General features: G+C 41.3%; 1 protein-coding gene across 1 annotated transcript in view; it reads right to left on the bottom strand.

The window, feature by feature from the left end:
- Positions 1 to 2,739: 2,739 nt before the first annotated feature.
- The window catches only part of tmem131l (transmembrane 131 like), a 101,256-nt gene continuing 84,688 nt past the window's right edge, over positions 2,740 to 19,307 (bottom strand). The window contains 10 exon segments of the mRNA XM_083766234.1: positions 2,740 to 3,619; positions 4,992 to 5,128; positions 6,371 to 6,471; positions 6,704 to 6,833; positions 12,598 to 12,707; positions 13,368 to 13,449; positions 15,675 to 15,911; positions 16,492 to 16,655; positions 17,301 to 17,410; positions 18,399 to 18,605. Of these exon segments, the coding sequence (XP_083622360.1) occupies positions 3,206 to 3,619; positions 4,992 to 5,128; positions 6,371 to 6,471; positions 6,704 to 6,833; positions 12,598 to 12,707; positions 13,368 to 13,449; positions 15,675 to 15,911; positions 16,492 to 16,655; positions 17,301 to 17,410; positions 18,399 to 18,605 (1,692 nt within the window). The 3' untranslated portion in view covers positions 2,740 to 3,205.

Genomic DNA, 19,307 nt, shown 5'->3' with positions numbered 1-19,307 from the left:
TGTCCAAAGACGAGAAAGACAAACAATGCCAAGGACCCCCAAATTGAATCAGAGAAAATTTGTGATAAATTTTCTTTTCAAAATGATTGCAAATATTTCAAAACATATAAGCGTGCAGTGAACTTGTAACGTTCAAACAAACCTTAAACAAACTTTCTATACCGGATGAGAAGAGTCCATGCATTGGTGAATGACAATAAAGCTATCTCCATCCATCTTTTGGCTTAGTTTACGATAGTAGCCTATACGCATATTTGCTTTATAACAATAATCATGTTATAAAGCAAAGTATGTAAACTGCTTATAACACTATAACAATACTATAATGCAATTGTTACACATAGAGCCTTTTATAAGAACTTATAAACTCGAGTATTATAATAGCCTATACTTCATAATTGCTGGGCATGCACTGCAGACATCTTGGTACATCATACAGTACGTGAATACACTAAGGTTCTCAAAATATTGAAGTGAAATTAACTTGGACTATTCTGTATCATGTTGTACCATCAAATGTGTATTCATTGATTTTAATTGTCCACACATTTTTGTCAGTATAGGACCTATAACCTACAGTACACCTACAGTATGTTGTTATTATAAAAGCATAAAATGCTCATGTTCATTTTCCCTGCATTATTGTAATTTGAACTTCCAATAGGTACATGATACATATACACCTTTAAGGTCACTTGACCATTGTCATACAAGCGGTCTTCTCTTGATGCTTATCACACGTTTATTCTATTCCGATTGGTTGTTTGTATACCCATCTATGAATGTGTATTTAAAAACGTCGCAGTGTGTGGGTATATCTTTTATTGTTGGAGAAAACTGAACTTTTTATATTTTAATGGTATCAGAACAGTTGCATTTAAGTCAGGAATACTATACCAATCTGTTGATTATTGAATCTTTCTGTAATATTTTCCCTTTTTTTTGTGGCTTTCGCCTTTATTTTATATTTTCTTATGGAGGGACAGACAGTAGGCTGACAGGAAATGGGGAGAGAGTAGAGAGATGTGTGTCGAACCCGCGGCACACAGCCAGACTGGATTACCAGCCAAGGTGCCTGGACCGCTGAGCATTTGTGTTATTGCATAATGGGTTAATGATATTTCCCCCCTTTAGCCTACTGAGCATTTAACCCATTCTGACCTGAGATCAGATTCTAAAAATGTCTTCTACATCCTGACAGTTTTCCATTCTGACCTGAGATCAGATTCTAAAAATGTCTTCTACATCCTGACAGTTTTCCATTCTGACCTGAGATCAGATTCTAAAAATGTCTTCTACGTCAGTCGCTCTTCGATTTTTCAAAAATAGCAGACCTACAAGCTCGTATAGCGCGCCACTCGGGTCTCAGTACCTTCTAAAAACTCACCTTTTGAAAAGGTGCTTTTAAGCACCAAACCTCTATTTTAATGTATCTTTGTTTTATCCGTTGTTTATATTTCTGTTAACAGTTAACAGTGTGACATATTGCTCTTATGGTGCTATACAAATATAGCTTATATTGCAATTATATATAATTAATGTTATTTACCTTGAGAGGCTTCCCAGCTCGACCACCGTTGCCTAGGTTGAATCCATTTTGTGTTGAATTCATATTCATTTATCGTCACTGTCATTTCCTCGTAGTTCCTTTAATGATTGAATGGCTCTAGGAAATGGTCCAAATAAGGCTTTGATCAGAAGCTCGTCCGTTTGATGCATCAACTGAACCAAACAACATGGGCTGCAACCGGTTAATCAAACTAATCAATTATAAATAAATAATCGATAATCAATCCATTTAACCCATTCTGGGCGGGAACCCCTTTTGGTGTTAGCATTATGTTACGCTTTAGCTATTTTTGAAAACCCGAAGAACGACTGACATAGAAACATAGCTTTTTCAGAAAACTGTCAGGATGTAGAAGAATTTTTTAGAATCTGATCTCAGGTCAAAATGGGTGAATAAAATTATTGATTAATAATCTAGGTTATAATAGGTGAAGAAAAGTTTCAAGAATAATGTGGAAAAATGGCCTTTCTACAAGCCCCGTGACACAGAAAATAACATTTAAAAGGAGCAAACTTATGTTCTTATAATTAATGGTACTTACCATGCAGTCACATCATCCATTTGGGATTCTGAACACGTTCATGACGACCTTTGCTGCATGTCTCTCCCCTTCTCTCTCTCCCTCTTTCCTGTCTATCTTCACTTGATACCATCAATAAAAGGCAAAAAGCCAAAAACAAAAAGATGAAAAGAAACCACTGCCTTTCTCTTCCTGGGAAGTTAGTATGCTGATTTCTGTACATTCATTCATTCCTTCATTCATTAAAAACAACACACATCATTGGAAGTACAAAACCTTTTTTTTGTTTTTTTTAATTTTCTATGATCAAAACTGCAAAACATCTAGAAAAATATACAACAAACTGAACCTTTCACAACATTGAACATTTGTTTGTGAAAAAACTTAAGGGGAGGAGGAGAGGGGGGGGGGGGGGGCTTAAAAGAAAAAGGAATATTCACATTTTTTTCCTCATTATCGATAAAAGCACATTCTTTTTTTTTCTCTTTGTCTGTAGCTTTTGCGGTCTGCTTCTGATGCTCACTCGTGATCTGGACAAAGACTGACAAGAGATTTATTTTCATCGTTCCTGACATTTGTTTGCGTACATCTGTCTTGTGATGATATATACGCCCAAGTATTCACCTGGAGAGAAGTCCATGTGAGCTTGTGTCCGTCCGTGTGATCTTGTAGATCTATTTAACTGCTATTAAAAATAAAAATAAATCTAAGAAAAAAAAGGGATGTTTTTTTAATTAAAATCAATCATCGCAAACCTTTTTTTTTTTATAATCGATCAAATCGATTAGCCGCCGCAACCCCCCCCCCCCCCCCCATATAATGTCAGAACCGATAAAAACAAAAAACAAAACAAATATCTCCGTCAGTCTCGTTTCCCAGAGGCTACAAGGTTTATCTTTAGAGTCGCGTTGGTTTTAACCCCTCTCTCTCTCTGGAGCACGATTCACAATTCGAGAGAGAAACAGCCGACCTATAAGAAGCTCCCAAAGCGCCTCGTTTAAAACGCGGGGCTTTGTGAGCTCGTATAGGTCCCGAATATCTCTACTCGTTTTCGGCGTTTATATGCGGCGGGGGGGCTGCGGAGAGTATAACAAATCCCCCCCCGGCGGCTGCTCTCAAACGTCCCCGCAGTATCCGGAGTCGTTGGACAGCTGCGAGTTGGAGCTGCGCGCCGAGGAGGACGACGACGAGTTCCAGATGTCCAGGTTCATGTGCGGCCCGAACGGGTGGAAGCTGCTGTACTGCAGCTTCTGCTGCGGGCAGGCGGGGGCGCTGGCGAGCGGCGGCGGCGGCTCCCTGCCGACGACCATGCAGCTGAAGGGGGAGGTAACGGCGGAGGAGGCGGAGACAGAGGAGGAGGAGGAGGAGTAGGGCGGAGCCACAGGAGACACGGGGGAGATGGGGGCGGAGCGGTCGGCGGCGGGGGCGTGGTGGAAGGCGTGGCTCTGGTAGGGCTCGCTCTGCGGCGTCCAGATGGAGCCGAACAGGCTGGACATGGGGGACAGACTGCGGGTCCCGGAGAAGTACGGCTGTATGGGGGAGGAATTTATATTATATTATGTTATATACACATTATATACACACAGGTATTAGGTTTTAACCCATTCTGACCTGAGATCAGATTCATACGAGGTTTCCACTGGACACACACTGGTCTGATTAACCCATTCTGACCTGAGATCAGATTAAAAAAATGTCAGTCGTTTTTCGATAAAAAAAAAATAGCAGACCTACAAGCTCGTATCGCGCCACTCGGTGGCGCGATATGAGCTTGTAGATCTGCTATTTTTCAATAGCTAAAGCATAACATGATGCCAACACCAAAATGGGTTCCCGTTCAGAATGGGTTAACCCATTTAGACCCCCGAGTTAAAAACATTTACTTTTATTTTTTAACGATTTTTCAAAAATAGCAGACCTAGAAGCTCGTAGCGCGCCACTCGGTGGCGCGCTATGAGCTTGTAGATCTGCTATTTTTTCCAATAGCTAAATTATATCATAATGTTTAAAACACCAAAAGGGTGTTCCTGCCCCCAAAAATGTGTTAAAGCAAAAACAATGTCCCGAATCAACTTTTACGGTCACATCACTATAGTTCACAGGTGTAAAGAAGGGTGGTAAAAATTCAGTATTTTCATAAGCGCTGTCCTTCTTGTTGCTTTCTAGAAAGGGAGAAGAATCAAATACCTGGCGCTATGTGGCAGGTATGTGCCCCCCCCCCCCCCCCCCCCGTCAATTTTATTGCACATAAGACAAGACTACAAGACTACATGTCATATTGTAATAACGTAATATCATAACAACCTGCAGAAGAGCTACTGTACAGCGTTCCACAACACCAGCTGCTGCTGAGCATAATAACGATGGCGGTAGAAGCAGAAGTGAAGCAATGCAACCACATGGCTGAGAGCGCCTCCTCGTTTTCTATGCGAGCTTACGTGTGGTGAAATAACCACACGTATAGTTTATTCACTTTTTAACTAAATTAGTCTGACCCTAATAACCTGTCAGTGTCAACCACACTCCACTTTGGCTCCATACCAACTAGTCATACAGTATTATGACAATTCATGAGGTCGCACAAAACAGTAAAATAGTGTCTATTTTTGTTGCAAATAAATAATGGATGTTACGTTTCTCTAAGCATTGTCCCATTGACCACAATACGGATACCAACAACCAGAGATGCAGATCAAAGCCCAGCTCTTATTAATATGGACCTGGTTCAGAAGTTATTGAGACGGGGAACATCGACAAGGTTTCTTGTGATGTCATGTGTGCACGACTTGAGAGACGAACTATTGAATTCACTATGAAAACAACGTCAACATCAAAACCACCCCAACGTCAACCGCTCGCTGCACAACAAGAAAGCGTATAAAGCGGTGTGTGAATTCTCACCTTGCTGCCGATGCAGGGTGCCGTTTCCCAGACAGAGGGGGGGTCCGAGGGGCTGTCGACGTCCCCCCAGCTGGTCTGGGGGTTGTAGGCAGTCGGACCGTCCGGACATGTAAAAGCACTCTGCAGGTCTCCGTTACCTGGAGAGAAGAAGCCAAATCAAATCAAACCTTTTTTCTAGAGCACATTTACAAAGACCAGAAGGTAAACCAAAGTGCTGTACACGATCACGAAAGCAAAACATACAATCAACACAAGTAGCATAGCAAAACAACATCAAAGCAACACAAACAGTACACATGTTAATTACAGTAGGTCAAACATTGAAAGCCAGGGAGAAGAGATGGGTTTTAAGAAAAGACTTAAAGGCCTCTTAAAGGTCAACTTTAGTTTTTTTCAACCAAGGCTCATGTTTTAGGTTGTTATTAGAGAAAGTAAAAGGTGAGTGTAATGTTTTTTTCATTTGCTGCTTTATTTCGTTTTAGGGATTTTAGCTGTTTTTGACAGGGGGGCGGGGGCATTCGAACATGGGGCTAAATATGTATTTCTTTACAAAATGTTATAGCGATTTATTTTGTTATTCTTTACTATAGTCCTACTAGACCCCATTAAATTGCATTTGGCCACAAAAGATCACAGGATCTACTGAATGTGTCAAACTGACATATTGAGCATATGACACACAGGGCTGTATTTTGCGTGTCTTAAGTACCAGGTCTTATTCCCTAACTTGAGTAAACTAAAGACCTGGAGGCGTGGTCAATGCCATTTGGCTATTCTGAGTGGCCAAAGAGCATTGATCACGCCTCCAGGTCTTTAGTTTACTCAAGTTAGGGAATAAGACCTGGTACTTAAGACACGCAAAATACAGCCCACAGTGTGGCTTCCCCCCAGTAGGCTACCTTCACATTCAGTAGCTCCTGGGATTTTTTGTGGCCAGATGTAATTTATTGGGGTTTATTAGGACTATAGTAAATAATAGAAAAATTAATTGTCATAACATTTTGTAAAGAAATACATATTTAGCCCCATGCTCGAATGCCCCCCCCCCCATATTTTACTTTCTCTAATAACAACCTGAGTGTGCGGAGCTTCCCTTTATTTTCCCTCTAATAACAACCTAAAACATGAGCCTTGGTTGAACAAAACTAAAGTTGTCCTTTAAAAGGCAATTTGCTCAAAGCAAATTGCTCTATATGTAAAGTGTCTTAACACAACTTGTTGAAGATTCTGACTTTCAAATGTACATCATTTTTGTTTTGATTGTATCACTGTATTGTTGTATTGTGTTTTCTGCTTTGGCAATGTAAACGTATGTTTTCTCATGCCAATAAAGCCCTTTGAATTTAATTGAGTTGAGTGAGGTCAGGTGTGCTAGTTACCAGTCATGTAGCCTCCTGGCTCACAGGGGCTGTAGGAGGCGTTACAATGGCCGACGTTACTCGTGCTGGTGCTGCTACTACTGTTAGTGCTCCAAGGGAATCTGAAAAAAAAAAACACACAAAGCATTAGACATGAACAAAACACTTTAGAAAACAGAGAACAGAGCTCTTCACCGCGGGCAGTCAAAATGAGAGGCTTTACTCTCAAACAGACACAACTTTGTGTGACTTTAGTCAGTTACTTTGTAGATGTTGATAATTAGTACAACACATACACTTCAGCCCTATACACACGCACGCACGCACACACACACACAGTGTAAGAGCTGTTACCTGTTGTAGGTGCTGGGCGCGGCCGGCTGAGGTATGTAGGCTGGAGATTCACTGGTGTTGTATCTGAACTCACTGGTGAGAGGAGCCGACCAGGACGTCATCTCTCCAGGAAAACACTGAACCGACAGGTCTGTGTGGGAGAGACAGACGCACACACACACACACACACACACACACACACACACACACACACACACACACACACACACACACACACACACACACACACACACACACACACACACACACACACAGTCATCATTCAGTTTAATTGCTGTGTTTTTATGCAGGTGACTGGTAGATCGTAAATAAGGAATAACCACTTCAGCCATGTTTTACTGTATTGTATACTTCATCGTATACAACGATAACGTGCGTAATATACTATTTACAAACTCACAACGGATCGTGACGCAACGCGTTGTGTGAGCTTACTGTAGATCACCTTGAAGGGGGGTCCCAGGCGTTGCCCAGTTACATTTAAATGACGGAGAGTTGGTAACCAAATGAACCCTTATAGATCTTTAACTCTACGCTCTCAAGAGTAAAAGATCTGCATTATTAGTCCCCGTTATCTCTCCTATGTCACCACATCAAGCTTGGAATTGTGTGGATTACATTTTATCCAACGACAAACAAAATATTCTAAGACAAGTTTTGGGTCCGAGAGGCCAAATGTCATCGAATGGTGGTGCGTGGCTTAAAATGTAGAATAAATAATGGACCTCGACATGAAAAGGGTTGAAAACCACTGCTGTACTGTAGATGGTTTTCACTATAGCAGGTTAGGTTTAGACAGAGGCAGCTCAATATTGACCTGGTATCCTATCGTTTTAATCTACAGATTATTGTTTTTGATAGCATATTGTTTAGACTGACCCTTGCTTAATGTAAGTGGCTCTGGACAAGAGTGTCTGCTAAATCCCTACATTGTAAATAGTATTATAAAATATATTATTAATTAACAACATTGATTAGTTTGATTAAGTGCTGCATTGTTTAGCTCGACAGCTTCTCTGATAACCTGATTAACCCCATTGATCAACAGATGACGCTATAGGTGAGAGTAAGCATGATGAAATCAAGACATGTAAAATGTACGACAATTCAAGTCAAACCCATTTTATTTTAGACTCAAATACAATGAATGCCAAATCTCAACCTTTTTCCACATAAATCAGGTCTAGGCTGTACTACTTAATTAAAGACACTTCCTCTCAAAATTAGAATCGTAAGACAATATAAAACTGAAACTGATAAATGGGTTCTCTCCTGATTCGATTAAATGGACTCTTCGCTAAGCCCACTCTGCCATGCCCAGGTCTCGCAAGCTGACGTTATGCTGTGTATTCGTTCAACAACACAGCCACGCAAAATAACAATGGACAGCTATGAGGCGACGGAGCTAAGCTTGCCCAGCTTAGCAACGGTTGCTAAACTATTTGGACTGGAATTGGACAATCACTTTTTTCTGTGGGATTTAGCCAAAGGGTCCATTGAATTGACCCACTCGAAAATATATTTTCTGTTTTACTAAAGAGCTGGAGGGGAGCCCTTTTACTGAACAAAACACTCTCTAGCGATGCAATAGCAAATATATCACAATAAGGTTTTTAGAGCTGTATGTTACAAAGACAAGTATTAACTCACCGGTGGAGCGTGCACACCAGAGCACACCATCACACAACTCCTTCATGACCTTCACTGGCATGGCTCCAAGTTCAAATATAATAATATACAAACTGCAGACCACCCTGACCTCCTCAGCCCTTCCTTATAAGACCCTCGACATCCTGGCTCCTCCCTACCTGCCGATCGGACCCCTCCTCTACCACCATCTTGTTCCCTCCCATGGGTCCATCAACCCATTTTTCCACTCGGTGGCACGCTATGAGCTTGTAGATCTGCCATTTTTTTGTGTGTTTTTATGTCAAGGACCCCAAACATTATACAGTCTTTGGCCGTGGACCATGCACACCATCGACATATTGTTGTTCCAGGAAGCCACAGAAGAAAAGATTTGAGCTCAAAATGTTCGCTTTAAGAATACATAAAATGATTTTTTTGCAATAGCGATATGAAAAAGAAAATAAGAAAAAAGAGGCAGATCTACAAGTACGAGTTTGTATATCTGCTATTTTCGAATAGCCAAAGAAATGTAAAATGACAGATGACTTTCCCAGTTTTAATTAAAGTGGTGGTTCTCAAACATTTTCATGTCAAGGACCCCCTAATTAATGTTTTATATGTATTTGTCTATTTATTATATATATTTTGTGCCATGCAATGCACCCCCATTCAAGATTTCAATTCTTGATTCAATCCTTTCCCGGGGGAAATCGAGAGGCAACATTCAACTTTATTGTCAGATCACATTTAACTTTAAATGCACATTAAAAGCATGGTTGGCTGATAACATGCCCTACATTTTAAAATCCATACTGACCATTTAGATTAGAATAGGTTAAAAAACAAACAAAGAAAATCTATTTTTTTTTTGGTTTTTGGTTGGGTTTTTTGTACCCTTTTCTGTGTTTTTGTTTCTTGTTATGACTTTGTCTCCTGCCCCCCTTCCCCAAAAGGAACAGGGTCAGGGCAAAATACAAAATGGTATTTTGTTTTTGTCTGTTTTGTTTTGTTACTCCCCATGTCCCCCTTTCCCCAAAAGGACCACAACGGAAACAAGCTTAACGGCTTTCTTGTGTCTGTATCCTTTTGAATTAATTTTCAATAAAGTTTTCAATCAATCTAAACAGTACAAAATAATAAGAAAATAGAAAAAATAAATTAGGGTGAATTTTTCTTTTTTTTGTGTAAGCTCAATGCAACCTCCCAGGACCCCCCCAGGACCCCCAGGACCCCCCCAGGACCCCCCAGGACCAAGCACCCAACCTGGTGGACAGGTCTGGTCTCAGTCACCGCCCGTGACTGTGAAACTCACTCTGGACCCCACCTTCAAAACCCACCAGTGAATCCCACAGAAACCCACCTAACCCGTTTTCTAACAAGCTTCAAAAGTTGATAGTGATTTTCTGGTTCAAATGGCTCTATATTCTGACAGTAATCATTGCTAATTATAGAGTGTTTGTTCAATGTTGTTCAGTAACAAGGGTCTTTTTATAGCAACGAGCTTGTAGGTCTGCTATTTTTCAATAGCTAATGTATAACATAATGCTTAGTTAAAACACCAAAAGGGGTTCCCGTCCAGAATGGGTTAATACACAAAGTACAAAGGCATTTTCAACTCAGGTCGGGATATCAATTTGATCCAATCTGGAGAGAGAACTCGTACAGGATTGCAGGAGAAACGAGTGAATTTGAAAGCGATGACACAAAGAAAAGAGCAGACACAATGGTACTGGAACACTATCAAATTGAAGCTGATAAATACATTTCTTTCTCCTGATCGGCTGAAATTGGCAACCCACCTGAAAATGTATTTTCTGTTTATTAATCCATTCTGGGCGGGAACCCCTTTTGGTGTTTTAAACATTATGTTATAATTTAGCTATTTGAAAAATAGCAGATCTACAAGCTCGTAGCGCGCCACCGAGCTTGTAGGTCTGCTATTTTTGAAAAATCTTTAAAATGTGGCGCAAATCATTGAATATATATTTCAGAGCGAACAATTTGAACTAAAATATTGGCTTCTGGGGCGTCCCTGGAACTACATATTTTCAGATGGGGGTCCGCGGCCCAATAGAGAGAATTCTGGGGGTCCTTGACTTGAAAAAGGTTGAACACCACTGACATAGAAACATAGGTTTTTCAGAAAAATGGAGCGACGTTTAGAAACAGTGCCCTACGCCATTCATTTTCAAACTCTTAATGCCTATGAATGCAAAATAGCAATTGTTAACATCCGTTATATATTATGTACCACTCTGTAAATATTTTGTTTATTTACTAATGCCGAATACGATGAGACAAAAAACTTAACTATATTACTATATTAAATATAACCAACACTCAACAATTGAGTTGATATGCAAAATGACATCTAAGCAGCAACAAAGCCCACATCATGAAATGTATGTGTGTATGCGTGTGTGTGTGCGCGCGCGTGTGTTATTAGCTATGATCAACATACTTAAGTAGTCCAGTTTTAGTCAACTAAATATCATAAGATTGTAGTCGACTAAATGTACAGTTGATTTTGTCCACTACAATGTATTTCGGCAGGCCTTGATGGTGTCGTAATGAGTGTTACACTTGGTTGCATGTTGAAAATAGCCAATGTACAAGTTCAGTGAGCTTGTAGATCGGCTATTTTATGAGAGCGACACCCGAGCGCAAACAAACTCGACTTGAGTTTTTTGACAAAATTGTTAATATATTTAGTCTTAATTTTACTCACCATATATAGCTTAGTTTTTGTTTAGTTTTCATCAGTGGAAAAAACGTAGACAACGAAAAAAAATTGTCATAGTTTTAGTCGATGAAATCAACACTACAATTGTGCCGAGTATAGTTGTCTTTGTGTGTAAAACATGCTGCTGTATACAAATACGTTTGTCTTGGCACTCGTGTTGATTTGATCTGTTATCTTATTCAGGTGAGAGGAGATCAAAAGAGATGTCGTTTACAAGGGATTTCCTATTCAGACTATTGTCTCATTGGGGTTAATGGCTGTTATCTGAATATTGCTGTCAATGTAAACTCATTGTTCATGAGTAGGTTAACCGTTAACAGTTAACCAAACGGATTTAATCAATTCTATAAAAAAAAAGACAAAAACTGATTAGACCACAGGTCGTTTCTAGGAAGCAATCTGATTGGTTGAAACAGCCTTCTAGCCGTGGGTTAAACCAGCACCATTCACCATCTAATCAAAACAAATAATTCAGCTGCTCTTTGTGGTCGTAGTGACTACACAAAAAATATTTTATTTCAGCGATTTTCTTAGTTTTAAGGGTAACTGTTGTATAATTGCAATATTACACTCAAGGGTGTGGTTTAACGTGATTATTGCGGAACTCGACTTCGTCTCGTTCCTGACCGCATCACTGTCGTGGCAATAATCACGTTAAACAACACCCTCTTGTGTAATATTGCTTAAGTAGACCACACTGGATTGTGGGAGTATTGGAACCTGACTTAAAGTTAGGGTGATTTTCATTAACTATCACATAGTAAGTGACTTTCATACTAGTTTTAGGTGATAAGCTGACCACCTTGGTGATTAGTAAAAACCCAGAGTGTGTGTTCGGGAGAGTCCTTTTATCACCACAGCGTCATGTTGTCGTTTTCGGTGGTCAGTGCAGGTCACCTTATCACCTTAACCCATTTTGGGCGGGAACCCCTTTTGGTGTTAGCATTATGTTATGCTTTAGTTATTGAAAAATAACAGATCTACAAGCTCATAGCGCGCCACCGAGTGGCGCGCTACGAGCTTGTAGGTATGCTATTTTTAGAAAAATCGTGAAAATGTGGCGCAAATCTTTGAATATATATTCTTTCAGAGCGAACATGTTTTTTTGTTTTTTTTAACACTTTATTTTGATTTTTATTGATGAATAAATGAAAAAACATATGTGTACATTTTGTTGTATCCGACATGTAAATATCCCCCCCTCCCCCCCAATCAAGGTCAGAACAAGACAAATAAAACAAAGACAGACAGAGCGAACATGTTTAACTCAAATCTTTGCTTCTTGCAGGGGGTTCATGGAACAACATATTTTCAGATGGGGGTCGGCGGCAAAATACAGATAATTCTGGGGGTTCTTGTCATGAAAAAGGTTGAGCACCACTGATATAGAAACATAGGGTTTTTCAGAAAACTGTCAGGATTTAGAAGACTTTTGTAGAATCGTTCCCAGGTCAAAATGGGTTAAAGTGACTTTTGACTTATACCATACCGTTAAATGTACAGGGTATAAGTAAGAACTTACCAGCATTCCTGTCAAGACCAGCAGTGACAGCGGCGAAGCTGGGATTAAAACATGGAACCGGAACCGGCTCTGGAGTTTGGCACACATCTTTACGGTACAAACTGGTAGCACTGTAGGACAGACAGACAGACAGATTTTTTGCAAATTATTATTATTGCAAATTAGTATTATCCCATCGGAAAAAAAACAAAAAACGTTTGCTCTGAAAGAATATATATTCAACGATTTGTGCCGCATCTTTGCGATTTTTCAAAAATAGCAGACCTACAAGCTCATAGTGCACCACTCGGTGGCGCGCTATGAGCTTGAACCCCTTTTGGTGTTTTAAGCATTATGTTATACTTTAGCTATTGAAAAATAGCAGATCTACAAGCTCATAGCGCGCCACTAGCTTGAAAAATCATGAAAATGTAGTGCAAATCTTTGAATATATATTCTTTCAGAGCCAACGTTTTTAACTTAAATCTTTGCTTCTGGTGAGGTCCCTGGGACAACATATTTCCAGGTGGAGGTCGGTGGACAATTACATATAATTCTGGGGCTCCTTGACATGAAATGTGGAGCACCACTGATATAGAAACAGAAAACTGGATTTAGAAGATTTTTTTTTAATTTTGACGTCAGGCCTAAATGGGTTAATGCGTATCAAACTGGGGGTCCAAAAAGGGTGAGAAGAACCACTGCTCTATCAGAACGATGCTGTGAGCTGTATGAAAGACTCAAGTAGCTCTACACTGTGTGTGTGTGTGTGTGTGTGTGTGTGTGTGTACCTCTGGGTCTTGTAGTTTGCATTGATAGTCTGGTAGCAGTCTCTCTCTGCAGAGTACATGTTGTACTGCTGCATGGAGTCTCCTGGAGAGAGCACGCGCACACGCACGCACACACACACACACACACACACACACACACACACACACACACACACACACACACACGCACACGCACACGCACACGCACAAAATATAACAAAAACTGTTGAAAATGGTGAAAGTATATACAGTTGTAGGGGTACAGCATTTTGTAAACAGAGCTGTGTCACATACATTGCGTCGTTATATAAATGTTATACAGCGTATAAAGCCATTTGGAAACAAAATAGCAGCAGTCTTTTCTCAAGACTTTAAGATGTGTTTATAAAGGTAGCAGCTCTGTTTATACTGTACGTACAGTAGGTCTAGCGGTCTACTTGGTACAGACAGTATAGTCCTTCCTTAGTGGTTCCATTGGCTAACCTTCTTTTGTCGCGATGCACACGCACACACGCACGTCGCCAGTGTTGGGAAAGTTCTTTTTTTAAGGAACTAGTTCAGTTCACAGTTCAAAATTAAAAAAAAATAACTAGTTACGTTCATAGTTCATCATTCAAAATTTGAGTTCATCGTTCCAAAAAATGAACTATTACAGTTCTCTTTCGTTCTCTTTTTTATTTATTATTGCCACAGCCCATAGCCATATAAAACCGCAGACTTTAGTCCAAATGAAGTCCTTTGGGATTAATACAGTGACAACGTTTACAATATCTCCATTACCATTATCCAAATTAATTCCTTATAATTTTTATATATTTTTTACATTTCTCTTTTGCAATGTGAAATGCCACCGAATTCTTAATTATTGTCCTTCTCTATATGGGCAGCTGCATGATTTTGCATGCTTTTATTGTGAAGGCAAAAGTTTCTGAATGTTCAGAGCCTGCATCTCCGCATGCTGAAAATAGCTGATCTACAAGCTCACAGCGTGTCCGGACACGACGCGTTGTGAGCTTGTATATCAGCTATTTTCAGCACGGAACACATGATTGTACGACGAAGAATAAATCAGGCATCACTGCGCTTCATTCACTGTGGAAGAGAGATGTCTTTTGTTGGCCGTTCGTGGCGATATTATGGACACGTACCTCCTCGACGCGATAATAACCAACTAAGCTATTGGAAGCTATTTTTCGTGGCACATTATGTTTAATCAAACAACAACAAGTTCCCTCATTGTTTGTGTTAGGAGTTGGGACAGTGTCTACTGTCTGTCAGCGTGCATGATCATCATGCAGTATCTAGATGCGCGCTCGAGTGACGGCTGAGAAAGATTAGTTCATTCGTGTCAGATAGGGACTTATTGGTGGGTTTTCCGCTAGATATTAAGGCATGTTTAGGGTGTGTTTTAGTGCCGGGGATTTCGCCTGGAAGGCTCTATTGAAATACTCACTCGTGAACGAGTTCGTGAACGATCGTTCTTTGAACGCGTTTGGGTACAACACTGCACGTCGCACGCTCACAGCCTCAATATTACTGCCACGTGACAGATTTTACAAGTCATTCATATTTTGTGAAGCCACTGAGGAAATCGGGATTTCCTGAAAGTTCATATAATGGCCTGTTGTGGCGCTGTCATTGGACCCAGAAAAACCCATAGCCCCATAGAAGTCCATGTATTTGGGCCCAACTTCACCTAGACTGTATTACCTTAATAAACATGGTCATGAATACTTTCTGCTTCCAGTCACTAGTTTAAAGTCTCATTTCTAATGTCATAATATTCTTTTTGGAAAATTATGGTCCCATTTATTTAAAAAATGACCATAAAGTCGCGCATGTTCTGAGGGGCGTGGCTACCGTTACAGTCTATGATCGGGATTCCCCACCCACTCGAGTCAAAATAAAAACCAACGGAGAAGAAGGGGGGAAGTCCCGCCTCGTTGTCTGGGCCAGCCAATGGGCCAGCTGGGCCCAAACGGATCTAGAAAGATGGCGACTTACAATACAAGGACTGACAGGCTTCATTTTACGTTCATGTTAGACCCGGAGAACGCTTTGTCCATATTTTTTACAGTCTATGGTGTATACAGTACATACTCTTCCAAGCAGAGGTAGTAAAGTGTGTGTGTGCGTGCGTGTATAAGTACGTACTCTTCTAAGCAGAGGTAGTACAGTGTGTGTGCTCGCACGTGCGTGCGTGCGTGTGTGTGTGTGTGTGTGTGTGTGCATAAGTACGTACTCTTCCAAGCAGAGGTAGTACAGTGTGTGTGCTCGCACGTGCATGTGTGTGTGTGTGTGTGCGCGTGCGTGTATAAGTATACGTACTCTTCCTAGCGGAGGTAGTGCAGTGTGTGCTTCGGTGGTGGTCTCTCTCTCCCTCTATGCTGCTGGTGGAGCTCCAGCTCCCCCTGCTGGCCCTGACGCTGCCTGACGAGCTGCCCGAGTCCGAGCCCGACTCGCACACCCCTCCCCCCCCTCCCCCTCCTCCTCCCCCTCCCCCTCCTCCTCCTCCCCCGACCCGCTCCGCTGGACACCTCCGCCTGGGCCGGGATACACACACACCTGCACGCACACGCACACGCACACACACACACGCACACACACACACACACACACACACACACACACACACACACACACACACACACACACACACACACACACACACACAGACACATAGATTGATCAATCAATCCTTTACTCCACACTAGTTTTTTTGTACTACATTACTATGTTGTGGCTGAAGCCGGTATTACAGCTTGTAGATTGGCTGTTATTTTGGCTACTTTTCAGCAGATGAATTCATACAGACGAATGGAAATTTACTTAACCCATTTTGACCCGAGATTAGATTCTAAAAAAATGTCTTCTACATCCAGACAGTTTTCTGAAAAAGCTGTGTTTCTATGTCAGTGGTTCTTCGGTTTTTCAAAAATAGTTAATGCATAACATAATTGGGTTAATTAGCTCAAATTAATGACGGGCCTATAGGCTAGCACCTGAATGAGAGAGTCATGGGCGCACCAGTGAAACTAATGTAAAAAGTCAGGGAGAGACCGTGGTGTTCTGGACTGGGTTTATACGTTACCGTTGTGTTTGAGAGGGACTGTGCTGTTCTGGACTGGGTTTATACAGTACGTACCGTTGTGTTTGAGAGGGACTGTGCTGTTCTGGACCGGTTTCAGTGGTTCCATCTTAGAACAGCGGTTTCTGCTTCGCGTCCCGTTGACGCTCCGCTGTTCCCCCGTCCTCCAATCGGCTTCCTTCTCGCGCTCCGACATCATGACCACGCTGTGGTCAGGGACACTGTACAGATCAAACACACGCACACGCGCACACACACACACGCACACACACACAGTCACACATACACACACACACACAGTAACACATACACACACACACACACACACACACACACAGTAACACACACACACACACACACACACACACGTCACAACTGTCATTTACTACGGACGGTATATAATTTGATAAATACTGCAACTACTAATTAGTATAAAGCATAATGTATACATCGACGTATCTCAAAGCGTGCCGCTGTGTGGCTTTTGTATAGCAAGTGGACATGAGAAAAAAATGGGTTACAAAATCATGGGATAAAAATAGTAGAAAAGTAGCTTATTATGAAGATGTACAGGTCAGTCGTTTATGTGAATAACTCCAGGCCAGTGTGTTACATGAAGTAGTTTAATCCATTTTGGGCGGGAGTTAGCATTATGTTATGCTTTAGCTATTGAAGAATAGCAGATCTACAAGCTCATAGCGCGCCACCGAGTGGCGCGCTACGAGCTTGTAGGTCTGCTATTTTTGAAAAGTCGAAGAACGACTGACATGGAAACATAGCTTTTTTCAGAAAACTGTCAGGATGTAGAAGACATTTTTTAGAATCTGATCTCAGGTCAGAATGGGTTAATAGTCGAGTGGTTTTACCCAGACTCTACAGTCTTGCGTCTGTTCTTCTTCCCTTTGTTAGTCGCGGTCGGTCCTCCAGACTCCGGGCTCTCGCACTTCTTCTTCTGGGCTTTCACGTCGTCTCTGGTCTGGGAGAGACAGATTAAAAACATTAAAGATGGAGTGCCACAATTTTTGTATTTTTCCAGTTTTTCATGTGTCTATGAGGTATACTTCATTAGACACCCTGGAGTCGTTTTATGTGCAATGGTGTATTCCCTTTGTATTTAGGGTTTCTTCCTGGAGGCTGAACCCTTGACAGTCAAACGGGCCAATGAAAAAGACGGTAATGTAGTGACATCACATTATCAGCCCCTCCCCTAACCCCTCCACCTTTATCATACAACTACAGCTGTGGGTGCGGCTTCAGTTCAGGTGGATCACCACCCATCACCACCCACCAGGCAAAACCAGCTATTTAATGAACTGGTGGGGGTGCCCACATAAAAACGACATTTTAATAAATACTGTACACTTAAAAAAAAAAATCTTCCTCCTTATATAACAATAAGACAATAAGACCTGATGATCATGTTTTAGTTTGGAAAAAAATCATGGCACTCCATCTTTAAGGTGCTGCGACACGCTGACTCCAACCCAACGACAACCGTTTCTCCACTTCGGAAGGGCTGACGGAAATCTGGAGATTTTGGGGCGGGAACCCCTTTTGGTGTTAGCATTATGTTACGCTTTAGCTATTGAAAAACAGCAGATCTACAAGCTCATAGAGCGCCACCGAGTGGCGCGCTACGAGCTTGTAGGTCTGCTATTTTTGAAAAATCGTGAAAATGGGGAATATTATATATTTTTTTGCGTTTTTAACTCAAATCTTTGTTTCTGGGGGGTCCCTGGAACAAAATATTTTTAGATGGGGTTCAGCGGCCTCTTACATACATTTTTTTTGGGTTCCTTGACATGAAATATTGAACACCACTGTCCACTGATACAGAAACATATGGTTATTCAGAAAACTATCAGGATTTCGAAGACATTTGTAGAATCGTTCCCAGGCCTAAATGGGTTAAAAAAAAAATACAAAAATCAAATAATGAGCAGTCGCAGTCCCTCCATCCGTACCTCCAGCTGGGATGAGCCGGTCTTGTTGTCGGTGTATCTGTCGGCGCTGTGTGTGGCGGGGCTGACGAGCAGCAGGCCCGGCCTGGGACCTGGGCCCACGGTGACGTTGTTGTCCGGGAACACGGCAGGCGCTTCCATGGGAAACATATCGTCTGCAACCGGCTCCGGCTCCAACTGCAGCTGCATCTGGGCGTCTTCCTTAAAACCCTTAAGACAACACGTTGATACACCGAATTAGTGTTTAGTCACACACAAACAAACAAACATGAACACACGGTTGACACAGACATTGCTGTTCCTTGGAGTGGTTGCACCACTCAAAAACATGGGAGGCAACACAGCTGCAGCTAATGGAATGAATAATGGCTCGTTTAGATTGTAGGTGTGTCGGTGCTTGTCTATCACGCTTGCACACTGGCATCTGGACACGCCTATGCAAATCTATTTGGTGCAACTGTGTTGCTTACTAGTCTGCCGTGTTTTTAACCCATGTTGTGTATAATACGAGTTGTAATTTAATGATTTAAACCCTACACATACAGTGCTTAGTTTGGAACCGCGCACACTACTACTCTACTACCCTACTCAGAAGCAAGGGTTGAGCGGTAGTGCGTTGACTCCAAAACACTGATGAAAACAATAATGGCGGAAGAAGTAATGCTATAGGTGTCAGGTGAGGCTAAATGCATGCTAAACGAGGCAAGATGGCTGCTGCTGCCAATCATTGCAGCCAGTAAACCTGGTCTTTGCAGTCATGTAGATTTATCCTTGCATAAGTTGCTTAGCAGAAATGCTAATACACAAAAAATAAATCTATTTTATATTATATTTATATTTGTCCGGAGAAACCCTTATAACTCAATTTTTTAGGTTTTTGATTTTTCTTTCCATGAATCAGTGCTATTGTGT

Source organism: Protomyctophum parallelum (genome assembly GCF_964188405.1).
Source record: "Protomyctophum parallelum genome assembly, chromosome: 5".
Classification (NCBI taxonomy): domain Eukaryota; kingdom Metazoa; phylum Chordata; class Actinopteri; order Myctophiformes; family Myctophidae; genus Protomyctophum; species Protomyctophum parallelum.
Note: the sequence above shows the minus strand (reverse complement) of the source record. Positions and strands in the feature narration are given on the sequence as shown.